General features: G+C 38.5%; 1 protein-coding gene across 1 annotated transcript in view; it reads right to left on the reverse strand.

Moving 5' to 3' along the window:
* The window catches only part of LOC124168018 (alpha-tocopherol transfer protein), a 90,739-nt gene that overhangs the window by 20,426 nt on the left and 45,659 nt on the right, over nt 1–24,654 (reverse strand). Inside the window, exons 3-4 of the mRNA XM_046546099.1 lie at nt 3,370–3,597; nt 2,513–2,604 (exon numbers count right to left, since the gene is read on the reverse strand). Coding sequence (XP_046402055.1) covers nt 2,513–2,604; nt 3,370–3,541 — 264 coding nt within the window. The 5' untranslated portion in view covers nt 3,542–3,597. The remainder of the gene's footprint in view (nt 1–2,512; nt 2,605–3,369; nt 3,598–24,654) is intronic.

Below are 24,654 nucleotides of genomic sequence, written 5' to 3' on the forward strand. Positions count from 1 at the left end.
TCGGTGGGGTGGTGAGCTCAGCGCTCCCCTTTCTTATGTCTCACTGGCCGCTACGATCAGACTACACTCTCCCACGCGGGTAGGTGCCTTACGAAGTGTGCTCAGAAAACAACGGGTTTTTATGGGTTTTTGAAAAAAAATATTTATTCCTCTTCATCAATGTTGTCACCTTAGATGAGTTGCGTAAATAGGCGTATGCTTTGGGGGGGGGGGGGGGGGGGAGGGGGCGGATGGGATGACATGGGGTGGCGATCCAAGGCAACAGGGGTGGCGATCCAAGGCAACAGGGGTGCCAAGAAAAATTTTTAAAAACGACATGCCTGGAAATAAATTTTACATCATTTTGGCGCTTAATATTTAACTTTATCAGATGCAGTTATTATATAACAAAACTAGACTATATTTTTAAATAATTTTTATTTGTCTGAGGCTTTGGTGGGGGGGATCTATCCCCTCTTCCCCCCATAGTTACGCCACTACCTTAGATTACATGATACACCAATAACAAGTAGAAAATAGAAAAATATATTTTCCAAAAATAAATCGTGAATTCTGATTTTGTCAGGGAAACTTTTATGTCATCTTAATTTCTAGTCTATTAAGAAAGAGATTGATGCAAGTGGAATAGATGCACATAGATGAAGAATTCGGTCTAGCATTGACTTTTTCATTTCCTTCAGTAAACAGTAAGCACTTCATGTAAAATCAACGTAGCTTAGATAAATGTCAATGTGTGTTCATAGAAAATTAAATGACTTGGAATAAATAGAATAGTTTGGGATATTTCTATTACCAGGGCTTACTTTATCTTATCGTAGTGTCGTATCGTAAAAAAAAGGCCAGTGAAGAGTGATTTGGAGTGTAGCGCTTTGAAGTACGGAAACGTGGACCGAATGCATGCATAGTATTAATTTCATACTCGCCGAGAGTCATCAAATCTAAGATTGGTTTGACGCAGCTATTCTCTGTGTTCTACTATTGTGTAATCTTTTAAAACCTACATAATTCTTCATATTTAACATACTTCACCACCTGCTCAATGTTTCTCATCGTAATTCTCCCTGTCTTTCTTCTCTCCCACCTGTCTTTCCACGATAATTATTCAATTACTAATGCCATATTTCTTTTAATGCTTTTCTTTCAATTTAATGCCGCTGTACTTACACCAGAGTATACTCAAGTAAAGCCTGAATCACACGATCATTTTTTTCGTCGCGGAAGTGATCACTATCGAGATCACTTTTCCCGTCGCGAAAAGCAATCGCTCTAGTGATCATTTTTCTGAATCACACGGTCACTCCCGCCGTCGCTTTTCGCATCATTTCCAATATCACAGCTCGTTGTCATAGGACCCACATCACGAAATTATATAGCGTGTTTGTTTATTCATGTCGTTCCCACAATTGTCAAACGTTGCGCTGCAATCGCTCCATTGGGGAATGCGTTCCGATTGGCTGATATGGGGTTTTAGTGACGGTTTTAGCGACGGAAAAAGCGACCGGACGAGTGATGAAAAATAGCGATGGGAATCCTCATCGCGATCGCGAAAAACAATTACCGGCGACGATCATTTTGCGCAGTGATCGCGATAGTAATCACTTTCGCGAAGAAAAAAAAATGATCGTGTGATTCAGGCTTAAGGGAGCGAAACTCAGGTGGTGAACTTTGATTAACCCAATACGTCGTCATCAAAAGAATTGTGTAGGTGTTAAAAGATTACCTACGGTTTCTTAAAGCATCGCGAGCGAGGAATGTGAGACTCAAGGTAAAAGTAGGGGGGGGGGAACTTGAGCAGGTAGAGCAATTGAACTATTTGGGCAGTACATTAGAGGAAAACGGACACAGTAGCAAGGACATCAGGAAGCGAATTGCACTAGCAAAGGAGGCGTTCATGAACAGGAAGGAGCTTCTGAGAGGATCGTTATGTAAGAGTTTAAAGAAAAGGTTAGTGAAGAGTTTGATTTGGAGTGTAGCTCTCTACGGTGCGGAAACGTGGACACTGAGGAAAGAAGACGAGAAAAGATTGGACGCGTTCGAGATGTGGGTATGGAGAAGAATGAAGATGGTGAAGTGGGCGCAGAGGAGGAACAACGAAGTTCTGGACATGGTGGGTGACGAGAGGTAACTTCTTGATGAGATCAGGCAGCAGGTATGGATGGCACGATTACTGAGCGGGGATGGGATGTTGAAAAATATGTTAGAGGGTATAATGTGGGGTAAAGGAGGGAGAGGAAGGCAGAGAATAAGATTTTTATTTAGAATGAAAGGGCCTTATCGTGAATTGATGAGGGAAGTCCGTGAAGGGAGGGTAGACTGCCAGAATTATTCTTAAATACTCCATGGAAACCTATTTTTATTGTTAGAATACTTTAATAAACCTTTTTCTTATTGTAAAAATAAAAAATGAAAGTAATGGGAAGTATTGTAAATTAAATTTTTTTCTTACTGTAACAAATAAAAAAAGGCGAGTTTCTGATAGGGAGGATTAAAGTATGACGTTTTTTTTACTCACCAAATTGTATGCCTTCTCCACGTTGAAACTCCTTGCTCTGAGGAACTTGATGAGGAATGACTCCTCTGTGCGGTTCGGAAGTTCCATCCGTGCTGAAAGGGGAAATTAAAATATAATGGTTTTATCATGTCTCATCTTGCCATAGGCAAGTAATTTTTCAATACTTAGATTTTCGCATTGGCGGTCAGTGCGATGTTTTGCTTATTTCTGTGATGTGGAATATTTTTTTTCCTTGGCCAGTTATTTTACTACGATATATCTTAATAAGTTAAGATTGACTGGGGCCGCAGTAACCAGAGTATCTTGGCCAATAAGCTGTGAGATGTATAAATAATAGGGATGCGTGAGTAGCACTTTTTGATCTCGACTCGCGTATCGAGTAATTAGAAACGCTCGAGTCGAGTACCAACTACTCGACTCGACTCGAATTTTCGAGTACTCGCACATGCATAATACATAATCGTTACGTGCAAAGTTTTACGTGTTTTCATATGAATATAGTTATCATTAAAAAAAATTTAAATTGATTTTGTCTTTTAAAATTATTTTGATTTGAAACATTGATTTTGTACGTCATGGATCATCGGGAATCGAACCACGGAATTTTTCGACCATTTCGCAAACCGCTACGCTATTCGGATTTCTTTTGTGTGATTTCATAGAAATCTTTTTCCATGGACAATTAGTGTGGATTTAAATTGTTGTCTAAGTGTTTGAGTGTTATTGGCTTGAGCAAAAAAATCACTTTTTCTTGCTAGGATTTAGAAAGGGGAGGAAGGAATGTTTGATTTTCCTCCTTTCTTTTTCTACACAGATATTTAGTGACCCATCCTGGATGCACCACTGGGTTGACTTACTGTCGATCATTTGCCGTAGTTCTGCGAGGGTTGAGGATCGCACTTCCGGCGTCTCCCCCGTCATCTCCCGCGCCAGCTCCCACTCCTCCGCCGTCGACGGCTCGTCGAAGTCGAGCCTTGCGCTCACATCCCCGCCTTCCTCGAACGCATTCCTCAGGTCGTGTGGCGGCATGGCTGCTCAGAGGTCGTGCGCCCTCTGTTCGATACTCCTTCTCCTCCTGCTTTTACCTGCGTAAACAACAAAAAAGCACCATTAGTATGATTGGTTGAGATAAAGGGAACCTTGAAAATAAATCGTTGTAGCCCTTTTCCTCAATTATTTAATGCGTACGACGCGTTTCGGCTCACAGGGTCATGATATGGTACAAGACATTGTACAAGATGATTCGACTTGATGATAGTTCTGGTACCAGATGTCTCTGTGAGCCGAAACGCGTCGTACGCGTCAAATAATTGTTTTAAGTACGTAATTGTGTTATTTAAGGCGCACGACGAGTTTCGGCTCACAGAGTCATCATCTGGTACAAGACCTTGTACAAGATGATTCGACTTGATGATATTTCTGGTACCAGATGATGGCTCTGTGAGCCGAAACGCGTCGTACGCATCAAATAATTGTTTTAAGTAATTATGTTAATAAAGGAGTACGGCGAGCTTCTGCTCACAGAGTCATCATATGGTACAAGACCTTGTACAAGATGATTCGACTTGATAGTTCTGGTACCAGATAATGGCTCTGTGTGCCGAAACGCATCGTACGCATCAAATAATTGTGCGCAAGTAATTTTGTTATTTAAGGCGTACGACGAGTTTCGGCTCACAGAGTCTTCATCTGGTACAAGACCTTGCACAAGATGATGGTTCTTGCACCAGATGATATCCTTCTGAGCCGAAACGCGTCGTACGCATTAAATAATTGTGGAAAAGTGCAACTACCTTTTATTTCAATATGTCGAATATCCGCTTTCTCTCGCCTGAATTAATTGAACTTATCAAGGGGATTATACTTATGCTAGGCTCCTGTCCGTCCCGTGGAAACCTGATTTACTACCAGGGTATCCAATTAAAGATTGCAGAATCCGTAAAATATGTCTGAGTTAGACTCACTAATGATCTATCGTGCAGCCCATTATTATTCCCGTCTTGTTATCTAAAGTACCTCAATTAACTTCTGTTACGTCGACAAGTTGCTATAAAATTTCCAATTCTGAGCCCTATCGGTCCACTGAAAGATTTGTGTAATAATTGAATAGATTCTATTGATTGTGACCAATACTTCATTAAATAATTTTTCAAGTAATAGTAATTATACTATTTTCAATGTTAATGTATATTTCTTCAATGGCATTAATTTTGGTTGCCATTGATCAGCAGTTTTCACATCCCTGTGAATGTAAAACGTTGAAGAAACTGCTTGCTCGCTATTAGTTAAGTTTACAGATTAATTTATGGAGGGAAATAATTTTAATATGTACATCATCATGGGCTCCATAAACTATTCCTTCGTCAGATGCCTCCTAAAACGTTTTGAAGACAATGGCAGTGGTGTCTTGTTGCCGGAAAGCCCCGGAACGCCGCGGCGCGCCGTCCCGACACTGGTTAACAAAAGACGTTATAGTCAAATAACATTTTTATCAATTTTTTTCCCCAAAAATTTCCAATATATATATACATTAGTAACCAAAACAAAAAAATTGTAATAAAATGTAATTAATAACTTGTAATAGAAAAAACACAAGAGTAATATTCTTCTAAAAAAGTTAAGGAAAGTGCGCTGCGACACTGCTAATTGTACCATGACGTCAAATGGAACGGAACCCTAGGTCGGGCTCGCGAGGATACACTCCCGGGGGCAGGGTCTGTAGGCGCGAGCTTTTCACCTCTGCACCCAGAAGGGGGAGGACAGGAAGGAGAAAGGAAGGAGGCGCCGCCGCGATAGGAGCTTGACGACGCCTCCTGGGAGGGAATAGGGAAGGAAGGGAAGGGGCGAGGAATCCCGCACCGTCATAAAGGCGGGCGGGTCCTACCATCAGCGAAACCAGGCATCACCCTTTGCTATTCTGACAATTTTGGAGGATTATCCTATGAGGAAGAATAATCCAACGATCAAATCGTTAGATTACCATGACGTCAGTGGGCAATTAGTTCTGTTCCATTGAAATGCGTCACTTATTGATGATAGCCGTATTAAACAACAATTAAAGGATTTGTGTCACTTGCCGTTTAATTGGGTGTTTATGACTTAGCTTTCTCCTTCATTGCTTCACATAGTCATAATACTATTGCATTAATGGATGTTTTTTATTCAGGAGGTGAGTTAGATTTATTCTCTTTCCGATACGATAATGCAATACGATCCTGTCTCCATTTACGACCAGGTATGCTCTGTGTTCTCATACGTATCAGTCATGAATATGAGTTGATTATTATTATTTGAATGCTGTTGACGTAATCCCGCAAGAAAACATCTCACCATTGGACGTATAATGTTCATTATTCTGCTCTGATCGCCTGAGTAGGAATTGGAATGAATTGGGAAATAATATTTGCATCCCAACCGCATTTTATTTGTTTATAATCGGAGAGTTAGATGACTTGGCAACTAATCTGATTCCACTTGAAGTATTATTGTTGTAGACCATATTTTCGTTACAGAGTAACATTTAATTTTTAAGATATTCTTCCGATAAGGGTAGGTGCTTATCACTAATTTTTTCTATACTTAAAACTTGTATTTTTTTCTTATTCTTACAATAAGCAAAAGTTTTATTAAAGTATTCTACCAATTAAGATAATTTCCATGGAGTGTTTAAGAAGTATTCTGTCGATCTCCCCTCCCTTCATGGACCTCCCTCTTCAATTCTTATGACATTCTCCATTTCATTCTATCCAAAAATCCTATTATCTTCCTTCCTCTCCCTCGTGTACTCAGCATTCCACCCTCTAACACTGTTTTCAACATCCCATCTCCGCTAAGTACTCCCTCTATCCATATGTTGTCTTCCCCCCCCCCCCCCCCGTGTCTATTTTTCCGCACCGTAAAGCGCTGCTCTCCAGACTAGATTCTTCACTAGCCTTTTCTTTAAACTCTAATATCAAGATGCTCTAATTATTTCTTCTTTTGTCAACGTGTATGACGGATATCTTTTTTTAAGGGAACGAACCAATATTACTGGACAAAATGATTTCACAAATTGAAAGGAACAGCAGCGTGTAATTTTGTTCTGTTTGATTTAATGTTGTCAAATACGTAAATAAACAATATTTTGCTATTTTTTTGGATATATTGCAGAGCTTTTAGTGCTATATTTCTAAATTTATATTCAAGCAAAATTTACTTTTCTACAATCTTATTTTCAAGTGGTGCCAACGTGTCAGTTATCACAAATATTCATCAACCTCGAAGTTTTTTTTTTGAGTTCATTGACCCTGGTTGAGGGATGAGACATTGTGCCTCATGCATGTGTAATGGCGTGTGGACTCGTTTCTTGTGCATTGGATTCAATGCCCTTTCCTTCCGGTGCGTTCGCTTTTTCTCTGTGATTTTGATACGCACGCAATGGGAAACCCGGAGCGTATTTTAGCCTTTTTGTTTCGCTCTGGTCTGCAGGTGTTTGCAGATAATGAAATTCCCTGGAAAAATGATGTGGGGAATGTGGGAGATTATATCATGACGGAAAGGATTAATTACATTATGATTAGTACAGTGGGCTTTTGGGAATCCGGCGGATATCGGAACAGAGAAATGCCGCGTATTGACGAAATCGCTGAACAATTTGGTCATTCGTGTAGTTCATTGCCGGGAATTTTAGCTGAAGATAAGCAATAGGGTAGTTTCCTTCATCAAAGAAAACGAAAAGCATTGATTGATTGCGATTCGTTACCCAACATTAGTGTATTCATAGTATACAGATTATTTTGTTTTAGAAATCCCAGTTTAGACGAATGTTAATCGTCAATTTTAACCTCATTTAAAAAAGGACAGATTGGCGCATATGCGATGCCACTCCGCGTGACGTCATGGAGACCTAGATGCTATACGAGTTGACAGTAGTTCTACATCGTCTGAGATTACCAATGCGTGCATGTGGCACATAGGTCGGGGAAACATTTCTTAATAATTACCTATTAAAATTGCCTATGGTCGGAAAGTTTCCTTCGTTTGATAAGGTATTAATTATCCTTATTTAAACCAAACGCTACGTGCTAGCAGGGTACTCTTCTACCTGCTAGCAGCCTGCATCGTATCGGCGCTCATAGCCTCGTACTAAGGTGGCCTCACACGGCGGAAGCTGGAACCAGAATGACGTCACACGGGCTTTTCCCAGCATTCAACTCAGCCGTAGCGTTTTCGCGCGCTTGAAATTTTTCAATTTTCATTTAATCATGGAAAATAGATATCGTCATTTAAAAATCTAAAAGCGTGAAATACATACTCCACGAGTAATAATCTTTCGATTTAGGCATTTAAAAAAAGTAGGAAACCATCCTATTGAGACGAATCGCGGCGAAACTCATCTACCGCTTCTTGACTCCTGATCAAAAGCGGCACGTGTTGCTGCTTACCGCGACTTGTTTTTTTTGGTAAAAAATTGCATGAGACTGCTTCCTCACCCACCCTACTTACCAGATCTCGCACCATGTGATTTCCTATTGTTCAATCGGATGAAAATGTTGATGATAGGGAAACGTGTTGGTCACATTACGGGGATGAATGGGCGTCGGAAACGACGAGTACCAAAGGTATTTCGCGTAGTGAAAAAAAAACGTTTAAATCAATGTGTCAGTGTAATTGGAGGGTACTTCGAAGGTGACTAACGTTTGTAAGACAAAAAATTGAATTTTGAAGTTTTTAATGGAAGAAAATGGTGTCCGGTTATATATAAATGTATGCAATACATTTAATTATACACTACATTAGTATATATGCAATTGATGTGTTAGCCTAAAGTAAAACTACGATAACTACTTTTCCCCTCTCTTTCTACCACGGGACAACTTTTAGTGCATGTCTCCGCTCTCGGTAAGCACTACCTCCCCTATAGTACCGGATCATAGAAGAAATACTGTAATTGATGACAAATAAGGATTCAGCTATATGACTTCTCAAAGAGTAAATATTTCCGTCTCATTTTCCTATGCCTCCGTTTAGGAAGATTGTATCAAGAAGGAAGAGATTAATAAATTATGATGATCTTTGGTAGGTAACCGAAAAGTAAAGATTGCCATAGAACGTGCCAAGTAATGATAGGATTCAAGCTTAGTTATAAACTGCATATCCCGGCGAATTCATTTTTCGGAAGAATAAATATCTTTTCCTCGCCTTAACTGCGGTCGAGATATTGTCCACAAGCCAATTGACGCGGACGAAAACCCGAGCAAAATTCAGAGATCATGCCTATTCTTTTTTTTTTTTAGCTGTTGAAGGGTTTTGGCGTGAGTGAATTTCGTGAAAATACGGTGAACTATGGAAATTGGATCCGCTGTCGCTTGTGGATTTCTTCGACATGCGGTGATTTTAATGCCTGTGCCATCTTCACAACCGCATCCATAGACGTTGCCTTTTTTTCGAATTTAAACCTTTCTCTGTTGCTAATGTCCCGCACGTGTTTCGGAAGCTTATTATCCCTGTCTACCAAGTTTACCTCTAAACTCGGAGATCGCCACAAGTGCACCTAAATAGTTTTTATCTCACAGCTTACTATCTAAAGATGCATAGCTCTTCGTTTCGGTATCATGATGATCTTAATTTATGTACGTTTATGTCTATGTTACTATTTGATGGAAATTTACTTGAACGAATCCCGGAGGCCATGTAGCGGAAATGATGCAACCTGTCGCACCTAGTTAACAGTCGTTTGCAGTTGCAGCTGCCCGATTTACCGGAAGAATATATCTTATCGTGGAAAAATAACAGCGTTCCTTAAGTTAAGTTCTTATCTCTTTTTATTTAAACAATAGATGTTCTAATGATGGAATTAATGAAATCCCTTCACTGTTTTTAACATGATCATTGAACCATATTACCTTTTTCTATTTTACGTCCTATCCTATAGGCAAGTGATACGGTGTTAAAATGCATATTTTAGGCAATCATTCACTTCCATGTTGGAAATATAAATAATGGTAAATTTCACAGAGAATGATTTGAAGAAAACTCTGACTAAAATGGAGGAGACAATGGCCAGATATCGACCGAAAATGAAGAATTCAAAGAGTTTTGTCACCTAGGAAACAAAATTACCTACGATGGGCGAAGCAAAAAAAAAAAATAGTCACTAGAATAGCGCAGGCGAAGAAGGCTTTCTACAAAAAGAGGAATCAACATACAAATGAAAATAAAAGCACTGAAGTGAGGAAAACGTTCAATAGATGTTTTAATGATGAAATTAATGAGATCCATTTGCTGTGTTTTACATAATCACTGAACCATATTACCTTTTTCTATTGTAAATCCTATCGTATAGGCAAGGGTTACGGTGTTAGAATGCATATTTTAGGCAATCATTCACTTCCATCTAAACAATGGTAAATTTGGTAAATTGTAAATGTAAAATGTAAAATTTGGTAAATGGTAAAACCACCCTGTAATTAATGGATAAATGTAGTGCTGGGATGTGTGACTTTTTAAGCTCTTGGTATCTTCAACTTATTAAATGTTTAGGTGGTTCGGTTGGGCGAGGCCTTTTGGACGTGTGGAATCGCCGCTTAGATCGTGCCTCCGTGATGAACGGAATGCATGCTATCCTCCATGGGCACCTCCCGGTTCGCTGACCTTCGCGTATAAATTCTCTCGGTGGGTTGACCTTTGAAGTTCAGAGCTTTTAGATTCAACCAGCCGAGTGTGCGAAGCTCCCTGCCGGAAATCAGGCTGTCTGATGGTCACATTTGTGAAGGTATGAAAGGAAATAATCCAAGCTATCTAACTCTCGGAAAGAAAAGTAAATTTTTTTCTTCTGTTGATGGTTCCTAACCTTGTTCATCACCGTCATTAATCTGCTCTAGTGTAAGAATTAAAGTCGACGGAAATAAACGTGAGCATGTGTATCAATTTAAATGTGTATCTGTCCATTTATTTTATTCAGCATTTGTGTATTTGAAGCTACAGTATTTTCACAGGGATGACATATTAAGGCAATAGTATAAAATCAGAATAGTATAAAAGACAGAAATGTAGTCATTCCCTCATCTTTTTTTGGCAAATGATTTATGTAAAATTATTCGATTTTTTTTTCATTTGGCATGTTATTAATTCCAAATAATTCAGTTTTTACTGTGGGCGTTGTTTAATTACTTTGCTGTAATGAATATATTTTGAACACAATTGAAAGGAAATTAATATGCCATTAATACAAGCTATGTTGTATCCATTAGTGATTCGTATTTCTTGTTTTTCGTTGAATAGATTCCCATAGGACTGTGGATTTTAGTATATTTTTTAAAGTGGTTAACACCCGTTTCCGCCAAAAAAACTTTCTCCTTACGAATGTGAAGGTATTTAGGTACTTTGCTCCTATGTTGTCTTTTGTATTCCAGTGAAATAATTTAGTTATACTGCAAATTGTCTCTTCAGAATGACCCGTAGCCATATTGTTACAGCGGGTGGTATTCAGGTCAGAATCTAATTTTATTCAATTTCTAAGAGTGACCTTTATAGAAAGGGCGAATGTTAAAGTCAAGCATATTTTTGGATGAAATAAATTTGTAAATAGTCTACTCAATGCCATTTCCTGTTTATTTTTGTGTTTCTTTCATGTATTTTACAGACAGTAGGCGTTCATATTTGGCTCTACGTTTCGCACCCGTATCTTTTCATAAGTGATTTTATGTTGACGGTCTTTAAACATACAGTAATAAGTGGATGAAGTTATTGCAAGCTTCAACAACATATTTTTGACAATTCGACTACAAAAAGGAGAGCGAGTTTGTTTTCAGGAGCCTCATTTGCTCAGATTGGTTGGATGTAGCCATAGTGGCTACGGTGGGCGAAAATGGATTAGTATAAAAGTTTGTTGTAAACATTTTATTGCACGAAAACGAGGAAGTAATTTTACTATTTTATCATAAGTTCACTGATAAATGTAGGTTTATATTGGTTATAACTGGTTTAAAAAGCAACCTTTCAGGTTTTCTCTGCGTTTTGTGTTGGCGGCCTTCTGTGATTTCACTTCTCGACTTCGAACGCTTAATATGCCACTCGCTGTGGTAATGGTTGACGGATCAGCTAGCCGAAATTGGATGTCGTTAGTTGACCTTGGCTACGAGTGACCTTGCGCTCAACGATTTTAGGTCAGCCTCTCATCTCATTCTTCAACTCATTAGCTCTTTACGGAAAATATCCGTGAAGCTTCAAGAAGCGCTTTCAATCTCACCAGATTCATTACTTTTTATATTGAAGTCATTTATCGGTACCAAGATCATTTTACACATACATAGATGATATCTGGTGCATTAATGTTAATGTACACTCATGTAGCCCATAAAAATAGCATTAGAGTTGTGAACTCGTATCAGTTGGTGGGTAATCATTATCATCCGCTATCATTGGTGTGATCCCTGGAGCTATAGATGATATATCGTGCATCAATGTTAATACACACTCATGTAGCCTATAAAATTATCATTATAGTAAACTCTTGTCGCTACGTAGGTATTCATTGACCAAATATACCTTCAGTCATCATTAGAATGGTCGCTGGAGTTATAGATGATGAATGATGTATCAATTTTAATGCACACACTTGTAGCCTATAAAAATAGCATTATAGTTGTTAACCTCTCGTCATTGAATCGCTGCGACCTTCCGCCATCCTTGAAGCAATCGCTGAAGCTAACCCCCGAAAGGTATGGAAAAATTGATCTTATGACTCGGGTTCTAGCAAGGGATTTGGCTGGGAGCAATTTTTTACGCGGGGAAAAGACGGCTGAAAAAAGTTGTTACGTGATCCGTCGAACAGCTGCGATTCTTGCTGTATTTCCAGCTGGTAAGGAACTTATCACTCTTGGCCACAATATAACAAGCAGAGCTGTGTAGCAACGCCTCTCAAGTTTTTCTACTCGTTCGCCTAATGCAATATAGAGACCTCAGCCTGGCACACGAGGTTTTTTCATCGAAGGTGTCGAACGAACGACTCAAGAGCAGATAGAGTGCACATCTGGGTGGATCGATGTAAAAGCCGATTCGAGTGGCTGACCTTGGAGCGTTCGTGCATTTCCTGCTTCATCATCGTCATCCAGCTTGGACAGTTTCGAGATACGCTGGATTTCGCCGCGGAATGCCAAGTCACAAGCTACCAGCGAAAGGCACTAATAGCTTCGTCTCCGTCAGATTTAACTCCCTCCCTTTACATCACTGTCTGCACCATTGCTTTAGTGCGTGATCAGAATTGTTAACGGAAATTTTTATGGCACTTATCTTGGATGTTTGCAAGTTATTTCATAGTCCACGACGTTCGTGAATGACGTTTGTGTTATTCGACGGTGATGAAGGAATGGCCAAAGAAAAATGAAAGGTTTAGCTGCCTCCGTGCGATCAGTGGGCAAGGCTATTCGGAATCTTCGTCTTATGACGCGTACGTCGCGTTGAAAATACTTCCGCGGTTGTTTAGATGGTAGGTAGTCGTTGCGTCGGGAATTAGTTAGTCAAAAGATGAAGGAAATCATCATCACTGGTCAGCAATCCTAAGATTTGTTACGCAGCTCTCCACTCAATTCTCCTGTCAGCTAACGCTTTCACACCTACGTATTTCTTCTCTTTCACATCTTTCATTACCTTTTCCATTTATTTTGTTTGAGGTCTTCCTTTTCCGTTCTTGCCATTGACTCGTCCCTCAATAATTGTCTTCATCAGGCCATCAAGTCTCAAGATATAGCATGTAAGATTGTTCCGTCTTCTTATCAATGTTTTCATGTGGCTCTTTTTCTCTCTAACTTAAAATTTCCTCATTGGCTTCTCTTTTATCCTATTATTCTTAAGACTTCGTCATTACCAACTCGGTCGATCCATTTGATCCTCATCATTCTTCTGTAGTGCCACATTTCGAAGGCCTCTTCCCTTGATTTCTCCGCTGTTGTCATTGTTCATTACATATTGACATATCGAAGGAAGAAGTGCATTAATAGCCAATACATATGGAAGTAAGTTAAATTTTAATGATTGATTCTATTAATGGGCTTCAGACGCTAGTGAATTATCTGCTACGGATCCTTTTTTCTTGGAACACAATTGTAAGCATATTTTGTCCATAAATATGGGATCGCAGTTCCTTAGTTACTGAACTATGGCGACGTAAACATTGTTTTGGATGCACTATGCAGTTACCATGATACGGTTTTCGTATATATCCAGCCTCTTCCATATTTTATTTAATAATATGGATTTTTAAGGACATTTATTAATTAAGATTGGATGAAAATGTGTGATTATGATTGTCTTAAGCCTTTATGTAATCTCTTAGCTTAATTAACCGAGAACTTTGAGTGTGTTTCAACAATACGATTTCGCAATCTCACCCATTTTGAGATTAATTTTTTCAGATAATTATGATCGCACATTTTTCTGCAACCATAATTATTTATGGTTGTATTTATTTATGTGCAAAGTGCGCCCAAAATAATGTTCGCGTTGCCACAGATCAGTAACTAAGGAGTTGCCACCTTTTGCTTAGTGACAATAATGCTTGAAATTGCCTCCCCTTCCACCTCCTGAAATATTGCAGATTCTTCTCGAAGTAATTTGTATTTGTGGGTCCAAAGTAATCAGGAAAGACTAATTTGATTGAAAAACTTATTAGTTCCCGTAGTTTTGAAGAACGGAGCGCTTAGAGCGTATACATTGTTGCGTCACTGGCTCGTGACGTCTTCGTGGCGACAGACGGCCGGAACCTTAACAGGGGCACCTCCTCTTTTGGCGTCCCTCATCCTCCCTCTCGTTTTGTTGAGTGCCGCGTGAGACCACTTTTCTTGAGCAAGAGAAAGACCTTCGAGCGACATCTTAAGACGAAGGCTCTCGATTGTAGGGCAGGGTGGGGAAAAAGTGATGATGGTTCTGGAGCGTCGTCGCTTCTTCGCTGTCGGGTTGCCTCGCAGAAGTGGAATTCTCAAAGCCTGTTCTGAAGGAAAATGTAGGGACTGAATGAATATTTAAGAGTATATCCCAACTCTTTAGGTATTAGGGATCATGACTTCAGTCGGCTACATTTTGGGTAGCCAACTCAAACGGGAGCATGAATTTGGAGATCCTAACGGTGTTACCATCTGCTGGGCACGAAACCAATGAAAAGCAAGGCAAATTTGGAATGAATTGATCAAATAATGTACGAAACCTTTCACATTCCACATTGTTGACGTTATTGTGCCAGATGTGTTGACCGAAGTAATTTTGAGTTTCAGTTGATTTTTTCAGTCGTAGCTATAATTCAATATTTAGCTTTTCACGTATCGTTTGTAGATAGTAGCTCATTTTGGTGGAAAAGTTAAGCGTGTATTCCTTTTCTGTATTTGATGGTGTTTCCCACGATTCAAACACACTTCCTACGCTTTGAATCATGGAAAAAGGATACACTCGTCGATGTTCAAATCTGACGGCCAAGAAAGGTACCTAATTCGCTTCCTTATGCTGCCAAATGTATTCCCATAACCCTTCCAAGATGGCATCCAGCCCAAATCCTGGGATTTAGGCACCTAACCGGCGATTTGGGACACAGCTTATGGCTTTCAATCATTTATAACGTCGTAATAAGGTTCTGGGTTGATTTGGCGGTGTGAATGCTGGCTTCCCACCGTCTGCGTCCAGGTTCAAACCCTGGCGCGCCGCGGCGGCAGTGGTGGGTCTTCTTCGGAGACTTCCCGAGCCCTGCTTGATTGCTTTGTGGAGGGCCCTTCAAGTGCAACTTTTCATCCGTCGGACGTTAAGCCGATGGTTACCCTTATGAAAAAATTGTATAAACCTGTTTCAAAATTTTATACAATTTATACAATTGCCATGGTAATTGTATAAATTGTATAAAATTTTGAAACAGGTTTATACAATTTTTTCATAGGGGTAATTGGTGCCTTTCGTTGAGACCAGGCTATAGCCGGGTTTCTCTCCACTATCCTTTCATACCCATCCCTCATTGCACATAAGATCTCAGTATCGTTAGCCTCCGCCTAATATCATACCATACCCAGCAGTTGTTAGGTAGTGGCTAGGTTAAGGTAAATTACGGATACCCATCCGAATTTATCTGACTTTATAATGATTACCACGACCACAATACTGCCTCCCATTCAGTTTACAGAGCAGCCATTCGTTTTGGTGTTAGAAAAGGCTTGGATTTCTTACAGTAAAATGTTTATTTTTCGTGACATAAACCATATTATCTGAAAATTTTCAAGGAAATTTCCACCTTTCCTACAACGAAATTATAAGGTGTAAATTATACCAAAATCGCGGGACTAGGAAGCAGTGGAAGAACTTACGTGAAAAATAGGCACTTTTTCGCTAAAAATGTACAAATGAGGTATTCCAAGGGGTACAGAGATAAAAGGTACGTGATAGAGATGGATTCTCTGCTGTGTATTTTACTGGATCGCATTTGTTGTCCTCGCCTGGGCGAATGAGTATCTCAAACTCCTCTGTCTCCCTAATATCATACACGATTTTTATTAACTTGCTACGCCTGTATTTTATCGATAGAATCTTGCAATTGATTTTTATCCCTTTTCCCATTGACGAATGGGATCGAAATTTCTCACATTTGCTTATTCTTCCAACAAAACTATTTTCAACAATCAGATATTTGAAATGTTGTTTCATCGTCCTCTAATAAATAAACTAATTATCCTTATGGAAAGATATTTTTCAATTTCCTCGACGTTAGCTAAAATGTTTTTGGCAAAAATTTCTTTGAAAGCTCTGGTTTAATCGATTACATGAGTGACCAATAAAACGTAGAAAATAAAAATAATATTAAAAACATAAAAAATACGCTTTTTCTGAACATAGAATTAAATATCTCAAAAGTAAAATATAAAATTTTTTCATTAATTGAAGATAAAAGCTTGGGTGATGATTAGGTTTAGATATCAATATTGTTATGGCAATCCTTACTCACCTATCACTCTCTTCCACACTCATTTTTAATAAACTTACTCAGTATTCACGCTTTATTCTTCGAGCAATGAAAAGGTCATTTTTTACTTTCTAGTGCATTTTATGCGGTTTTTAGAAGGAGCGTGTTTTAAAACATTTTTATGAAAGAATGTAAGCGGGATTAACACTTTGCGTGCCATGGACGTAATATTACGTCCTGTTAATCTTTCTGAAGAATGCCATGGACGTAATATTACGTCTATTTCTATTATATTGACTTTGTTTGCGTGAAGCCGTAATATTTCGCCCGTGGTACTTTTCCAGTTCACTGCTTAGTGGTTCTGTTATTTCAAAAATCAACTGCTCGATGGAAAAAGAGTTCACTTCATGTTTTGAGCACGAAAAGTCCTATTTAGGCACCGGCACCCTTATCTTAGCCTACTTTGTGTGAAAGTTCTTTGGAGGAAAGAACCGTTCGTTGAGGGTGCAGTGACCCTTTTTGTCATCCAGGATTTTGAATGCTTTGCTTGGAACAATGCTTTTTTATGATTTCCATGGTTTAAATAGTTGAAATTGAGCGTAATAAAAAATTATAATGCATTTAATGGCGGTACAGAATTTGTTGCAACTATTTTATTTTTCAAAAACAGTAGGTTTTCATTGTTAAAATATATATTTAAAAATTAGCAATACATGTTATTCAACTCATTCATAAAGAAGGGCAAACTCCATTTTTATCGAAATTCACATCCAAAAAAATAATTTTTGATTTTATGTTTTAAAAAAAATGTTCGAATTTAGTAAAAATGGCTGGATTTTTCAGTAGGGCCTTATAATTAGCTGCCGGCAGTCAAAGTGTTAAGCAGTTTTAGTTTCGTCAGTATATCGCACCAACCTCTGGGGTTTATATCTGTTCGGAATGGAGAGTGAAATGAATCGTTGGAAACAGGGATGTCATATCTATTTTAGAAAATTTATTTTTTACTATCTAGGCGGAAACCAATTTCTCCGGTGAGGATGATTTCTCTTGAACCGTGGACTGAATGGGTATAAAAAAGGCGTATTCCGCCGCTTAGCATTTGTTTGGTCTCGGCGCATGCTCTATTTGAAGTGCCTGCTAATTTAGGGATGACCTTGGCGTTTGTTTGTATGCCCTAAGTAGGTCAAGTTTACTCTGGTTGGGCAGAGAGTCGAATCGCTAATCCCATTGCATTAAAACGGCAAATATTTTACTAGCTGAAAACATGAGAAATCGATTAACCTTCTTGGGAGATTCAATAATATTGATTTATTTTGTAAAAATTTATTTTCTAAGTACTTTTTCCAGCCCTTCTAATCCTATCAAGACATTGGCTCCGACGGAACCACAAATTCGAAAATTCCTACGAAAGCACTATAGGCGATTACGGCACCATCTTTTTTAAAAGTTTTCTACGTTCACTTCAAAGAGGTTACATTAAAAAAAATATGTTTATGAAGAGGCGTTTCTTGCGTAATGCGGCGGAAAATCACGCTTAAAGGAATTGGGCGACTCTCTTTAACCAGATATTTTTATTTCAGATTGCATCGATTCGAATATCTAAATATCTATGAATAATAAATCTATGTATGAGTATGAGTGCCCGCGGTCTATCCACACCCTCTCCTTCATCTATCTGATCTACTGATTGCTTCTATTTCTATCTCAGGCATGAGAACACAAAAAACGTTTCCTCCAACTAAGTATCTTTTTGTCATCGCAAAGTTTACCCATTTCGGCCAGAATTTGACCTAGAAATGGCGTCATTGCCTTAAATTCAAACTTGTCCGCACTCTTCTGAGTCAAGAAGTAAAGAAATACGTCCTAAAATTTCATTTAACGCCTGATCGTACCACCACATCGAAAGGATGAGGTACTTAATTTGTTACAATTAGTAATTACTGTTACTTATTATTCTTTTTTTCAGTTTCCTTCTTGATAGAAAGTCTGGGTAACCAATTGAAGACATGATTTCCCAAACGAGCCAAGTCCACTAGGTAGGAATACGGTGTGCATATCTTTTTTGTATATACGAGTAATTATGGTAAATGTTGCTCTGGTTTCGTTTTTTTCTGCGAAAGATTATTAGTTACATTGCTCGCATTTTTTAGTATGAGTAAACGTTTTAATAATGATGGGTGTTGTAGTTTTGAATATGTGCAGAAAAAGCTATTTTTTTAACTTTGCTTAACAAACTTGTGCTGTTTAGAAATTCACGGCTACTAATATTGTTTTATGTCCTTCTCTGAGGCTAGCTGGAAAGGCAACACAAATTCTCATAGTGAAAAGATAGCCAAGGTTATAATTACTTTTTCTTTGCATCGTGTTATGCCGCGATTTAACGTGATGTTCGTTTATTTTTGAGCTAAGTGTGGGAGATTTTCCGACTAGAGCCTATTCATGTTGACCTTGTTTTGTTTGCATGATTGAACCAAATGATTTCAGATAATTTGTACTCAAATACTCCGTCTTCGTTGTGAGAACAGAACCTTGGTCTCAGTATATGCATGCATGATGGGCAATCGCTAATTCTATTCTTTATTTTGTGCTGAGACCATGTATGACCTTCCTAATGGTCTGCGTAACCTTTGAGTCTGCAGTATCAACGAGTATAAGCAGCAGTTGAGCGTTCGCACTGTTTTGTTTTCTTTGCATCGTGTTATGCCGCTGTTTAACGCGATGTTCGTGTGTTTTGTGAGTTTCGCCGACTCAGGTCCTTGGATTCTCTCTAGCCTGCCTATGTTTTGATGACTCGTCGCGAATAGGGAGCTGGCTGCGATGACTTGAATGGCGTCTCCGAGGACTCACGCAAGAAAATGCAATCGAAATCCTCCGCTATATGCAGCGGTAGCCTTGAAAATCATATTTTTATGTCCAATCTGAAATATCATTGCCTGCTGCAAAGTAAGCTATTTGGTTATGATGAAATGATATGTTTTCATTGAGTGTAAAAAAGAAATTCGTGGAAGCAGGTCATTATTTTCTTTACATTTGGAGTCATTCTGAGCCATATGTGCTTCATCAGAAGGTTCTCTGCCTGTACTGTCTGATATATTTTCAGGAGGAAAGGTGGAAAGGTTTAATTTATAGGAGACAAATTTTTAATACTCTCACCTTTTTTCTTTTATGCAATTTTTTACTGTTCTCATATATCTGCTGCCCCTTTCATAGAAAAAAAATCCTTATTTAGCGAATTACGTTTGTACAAATATTTAGCAGAGTGCGTTAAGTGGTGTTCTCCATTCATTGAATAACTTAGTTGAGCCCATTGTACTTACATTTATTTTACTGTCGAAAATCATACACGCACAATATCACCGTTATGAAAATATTCTTGTAACCATGGAGACAGAATAGTGTAGTTATGGAGAGTTTAGTAAGTCAATTTCCACGTGTTGGACAATAGTTGTTCCAGATAGATAATTTAAAATGAAAAGCAAAAACCTGTGATAAAACAAGTGCGCATTTGAACAAGCCATTACACCTCGCGTCTCCCTCGGGTAGTATTCGTTAAAATTTTGAACTTGAAAGTAACGGTGTTGAAGCAGTAAGTACTCTTCATCGAGATCACTTGTCCTAATTTCACTCCGCTTTGATGTATGTTAAGATCCAGGAATTCGTTTATGCATATATGTTCTTTAACGGTTTTGTCTTCAAATTTTGTCGTTTTAGTCGAAAATGAAATTGCTCTGACTAATTGTCATCAGACCGCTGCGATGTTCACTCTCGTAGTTAGATGTCTATGCGATAAACACGGTGAGTCAGAATTTCCTGTCGGCTCAGTAGAGTTTATCTTCCGGTATGTATGGGGAGGTCTGTCGTGAGTCATAATCGCTGCAATGGGTGTCATTTCTTCCTGATCCAGCTGCGCGTGTTTCTGACTGTATTGTTTTTTCTTTCTGCAGTGTGTTTATCGCCGTGGATGTAACTTAAGCTGAGGGAGGGCGAGCGAAGCGAGTTCGTAAGGGCATGTTTCGGCTTGCTAGTAATTCTACGGAAAAATTGTCCCAAATTTAATAAACTTTGAAAAAATGCTTGTTCTCGCCGAATATCGGAAATGTTCTTGCCGAATTGTCCTCGTAAAATTAGCAAAACGTGCGGACTGAAATTGGGAATATCTTTCAACAGCGTCAAAGTGAAGTATCGTAATCGCTTGGCTAAATGTTCCCATCCCATTATCCTCCATCGAAGATAAAATTCGCCGTTGAGAATTACCTTACTTATGTTTCTCCATTCTATTTTTCTCTGACACCGATTAAAAAGAGAGAGAAACTCTTAATTGCGTTATAGCTTGAAGTCAAGTTGATTGTTGCGGGTCTTTCACTTTGTGGACGTATTAATCCCTCTTTTCGGAGCAGATATTTTTTTGCTGATTTCGACGCGTAGAAAAATTCAATCGGCATGGCCACATGATTTTCGAAAGCATTAGTGATTTGGGTGAATTGAGATGGAATCATAAGATAAATGCTTTTTTTAAATTTTTAAATATTTTTCTTTGTATCTACTTACATGGTGTTTGCCTTGCGAGGAACTAAGTATACGAAATTGATTGAGAAGTACCATCGAGAATTTTTTGGGCCGTTACGACATGTTTTCCGAATTTAACTAGGCACATAAACTATTTTCGGATTTTTTAATGCGGTGTTTTCTTTTTTTCCATAGATTTCGGGGCCCTTTGGTATTTTGAACGAATATTTATGAATTCTCTCACTGGAATCAATTTATGGTGCGATAACGTGAAAAAAATCAAAGTATTGATGTATAGATGCGCGCACTTATAGAGTTTGTAAAAAATAACGCAAGTTTTTGAATTTCGTGGGTTGGGAGAGTCTAAATGTCAATTTTTTAAATGTTGGTATGAATGCCCTTCGAGTAAGATAACTTTTAAGCTGTATTCAACGTTTTTTTTGCTGTGTTGGCTGCTTAGGTAAAACGTGTTTTTATGAGCTCGGCGATTATCGGTTCATAGCTTGTTCGTGAACATTTGGCCAAAAGAATACCGTAACGATTTCTCAGCCTCCTTTATCGCCAAACATGACCCTGTGAGACTTTGACTTTTTTCTGTTTCCAAATATAAAAAGAACCTTTAAGGGTCGTCGTTGAATATAGGTGGCATTAAAAGCGAATCGCTGACAGAGCTTAAGGCCAAGAGAAGTCTGAGAAGTGTTTCGAAGATTTGGAAAAAGCGCCGGGCATAAGTGCATAATATATCCATCAAATGGAGAGTATTTTGAAGGCGACAGCATTAATGTAGTCGAAAAAATAAATATTGTTTTCATTTAACTAAAATTCGCGTTATTTTCTGAATTCACCATGGAAACCGTAAACCGCATGCCATGGAAACTGCGCGGAAATAAATCTCTTGTCTACATTTACTCTTGCATTTTATTTTAATTTACCTTTTGTTTAAATATTGCCTCTGAGGTTTGCGTCTCGTTGATATCCTTAATTCTGTTTAAAAAAAAGTTAACATCTGTCACGGGAGTTGGTGCCCTGATGTGACGCGATGGAGTAACATTTCTGCTTGCTACACACTCGTTAAACTCCCGAAAACACGTTTGCGGTTGTGACCTCATTTCAGCCTGCAGTCATTTGTTTCTTTTCACATAGTTAGCCCTATCTCCAAAATCTTGTCTTCAACGGGTTTTCACTTTCTTGGCCCGCGTGGCGAACCAGGTAATCAAGATGTTTAAGAGTGAAGGATAACTACTTTCAGTGTTCTTTTTTGGAGAAGTTCTCGTGTTCATATTTATTTTGAATGGGTGGTGCATTTTAGCATGTATGCATCTTGTTTACGTATAGATTACGTAACATCCTTTTGGAAAATGCGTATTCCCATTAAAAGCAAAATAAGACTAATTTTTTTTACGGAAAATGATGCAATTCTACACCTGCCCCGAAGGTGTAACTTCTCCAAATGAGGACGAGAGTTGAATTTTCCCCTCTGGTATGAAAGTTAAAGGATTCGTGATTGTCTTACGAAATGAGTCGGTTTTTAGCCCCGGGACACTTCGGTCTTCGTGTATCGGAAACGGAGATAAATAATTTTTGCCTCTCTTATTTTTCATGAGCGGTAGAAATTAATAAATGCATGTTAAAGTGTACTTAATTCTTACATCAAATGGGGCGAAGTCACTATAACTATAAGGTCTCTTCGGACTTTGCTCGGCTTAATTATGCTTTCGTATACTACTGTGATTCTCTCCGTATTAAATTTGCATCTCTTCTTTTAATTTAAGTATATAGAGTCTAATTTAAATGAAATAAGGCAATATTATGGATTTATAATGGGTTAGGTTTGGTTATCCACGAGTATTAGGGACATAATTTTGAACGGTGCAAGTACCTTAGTAAAAACTACGTATTTTCCAATAAGTGCAGCCTAAATTCTACCAGAATAATTGTTTATACTAATTAGACACTTTCCTTGTACGAATTTCTAAGCCATAGTAAGGTAGTCTTTGTTATGAATGCAATTTGTGGTGTTTTTTAAGGAAAAATTATGGAAATTTACTTGGTTTACCAAAGTTTAACATTTATTTTCACCTGGCGAGCCTAGTGAAATTTAAGTAGTGCATTCAATCCACGATAAATTACGATCCCATTTTCCTAAAAATAATGGAGTCAAATAAAAACAATGGAAGAATAATCAGCGATTTTCATCTCGAAGAGTCCATTTTCTCTGGGGGGCGGGCGATTTTAGGAATTTAGTGGCGCAAAAAAATAAAAACACGAGGGAAGAATGGATAATTAACACACTGAGTGTTGGATTCATGTCCAGAAAAATGATCGATTTTATCTACGGAAGGATATGCAGACGCGGGCTGTGGGAATTACGAAAATTGTGATAGTAGGTTATGCTTGATTCACTCATTTATTGACGTAAGTGTGTATACATACGATAGTTACGCCAGGGGAAAATCATTTTCCTTTTTTAAGACAAGAACGAGGATCTCTGGAAATTGAGGTTTGATCGTGTCGCTGTTTTATTTCAATATACGTAAATAATCACGGTGAGTTGTTCTTGACCACTGCATTTTATGTATCGCTGTGAAATACTGATTTACCTTAAAATTATATCGTCGTCCTGTGCTCAGATGTGCCGTAAGCATCTAGTTTTTTGCAACGGAGATAAATGGATGCATGAGTGATTGAAGCCTGCTGCTGGAGTGTGTCTGAAGGTCAAGTAGTCGTCTGCACTTGTAGACTAACTTCTAATTTCCAGTTGAGGCCCATGCTTCCAAGTCAGAGTTCAGCATAGGCAAATGTAGCGCGGTTTTAGAAACGCGACTGCTGAATGGATTTATTTTTCGCGTGAATCATAATTACAAGAAGTAAATTATGCATTCACAAGTTCATCCAGTTTTTTATACAATCCTCATGACTTGTGTTCCCTGTTTTACGACGCACTCACAAATCTGTAAAGTGGTGTAAACCCACGGTGCATTTCACAATGGAAAACGACATTGCGAGGATACGAAACAAGCTCACCTAGGGTGGCATATCTTCTAGCTCACCATACCGGCTATCGGGAGTACCGGGTTCGAATCACAGCTAAGCCAAGTGATTGTTTCCCTAGTGCATTTATGTGAGCATATTTACTTGCAAAATGCAGTGCTCCTGATAGTCGCACGATATTGTTTGTGTAACGTTCGATATTTAATTTTTGATGTTGTTAGGGAATTGTTGATGTTTTCATTTAAACCATTTTATAAACCGCAACATTCTTTCGTGATATACCCTGTATTTCGACACGGACTAAGCGAACGCAGACAATGCGTCCACTCGAAGCTGGGAAGCCTTTCCCGGAAGAAAATTTCTGCCTGCGTGCCTGAAACCAATGGAGCATTTTGGAAGCTGATGTAATAAATTTTGGTTGGAGCTTGTGACATAATGTTTTCCCCGATTTTCTGCGATTGGACGATAATATTGAGCTTCAAACCGTTGGAGCAAGAGACGTGATGAGTTCATTCGTGGTCATCTGGATAGTTGTGTATTGTTTTACGGAAATTTTAGGGAATGGATTTTCATATTAGCACCATAAAATTTCGACGTAAAATATATTTTTCAGATTGTGCTCCATGATTGTTGTAATCTCATTTTTAAAACATAATTTATATTTTATTAAGGTCTTTTAAAGGGTTATCGCTGTTCTCTGATAGCTCATAATAATAACTGCGTCCATAGAATA

The sequence above is a fragment of the Ischnura elegans genome, chromosome 11 (assembly GCF_921293095.1).
Source record: "Ischnura elegans chromosome 11, ioIscEleg1.1, whole genome shotgun sequence".
Taxonomy (NCBI): domain Eukaryota; kingdom Metazoa; phylum Arthropoda; class Insecta; order Odonata; family Coenagrionidae; genus Ischnura; species Ischnura elegans.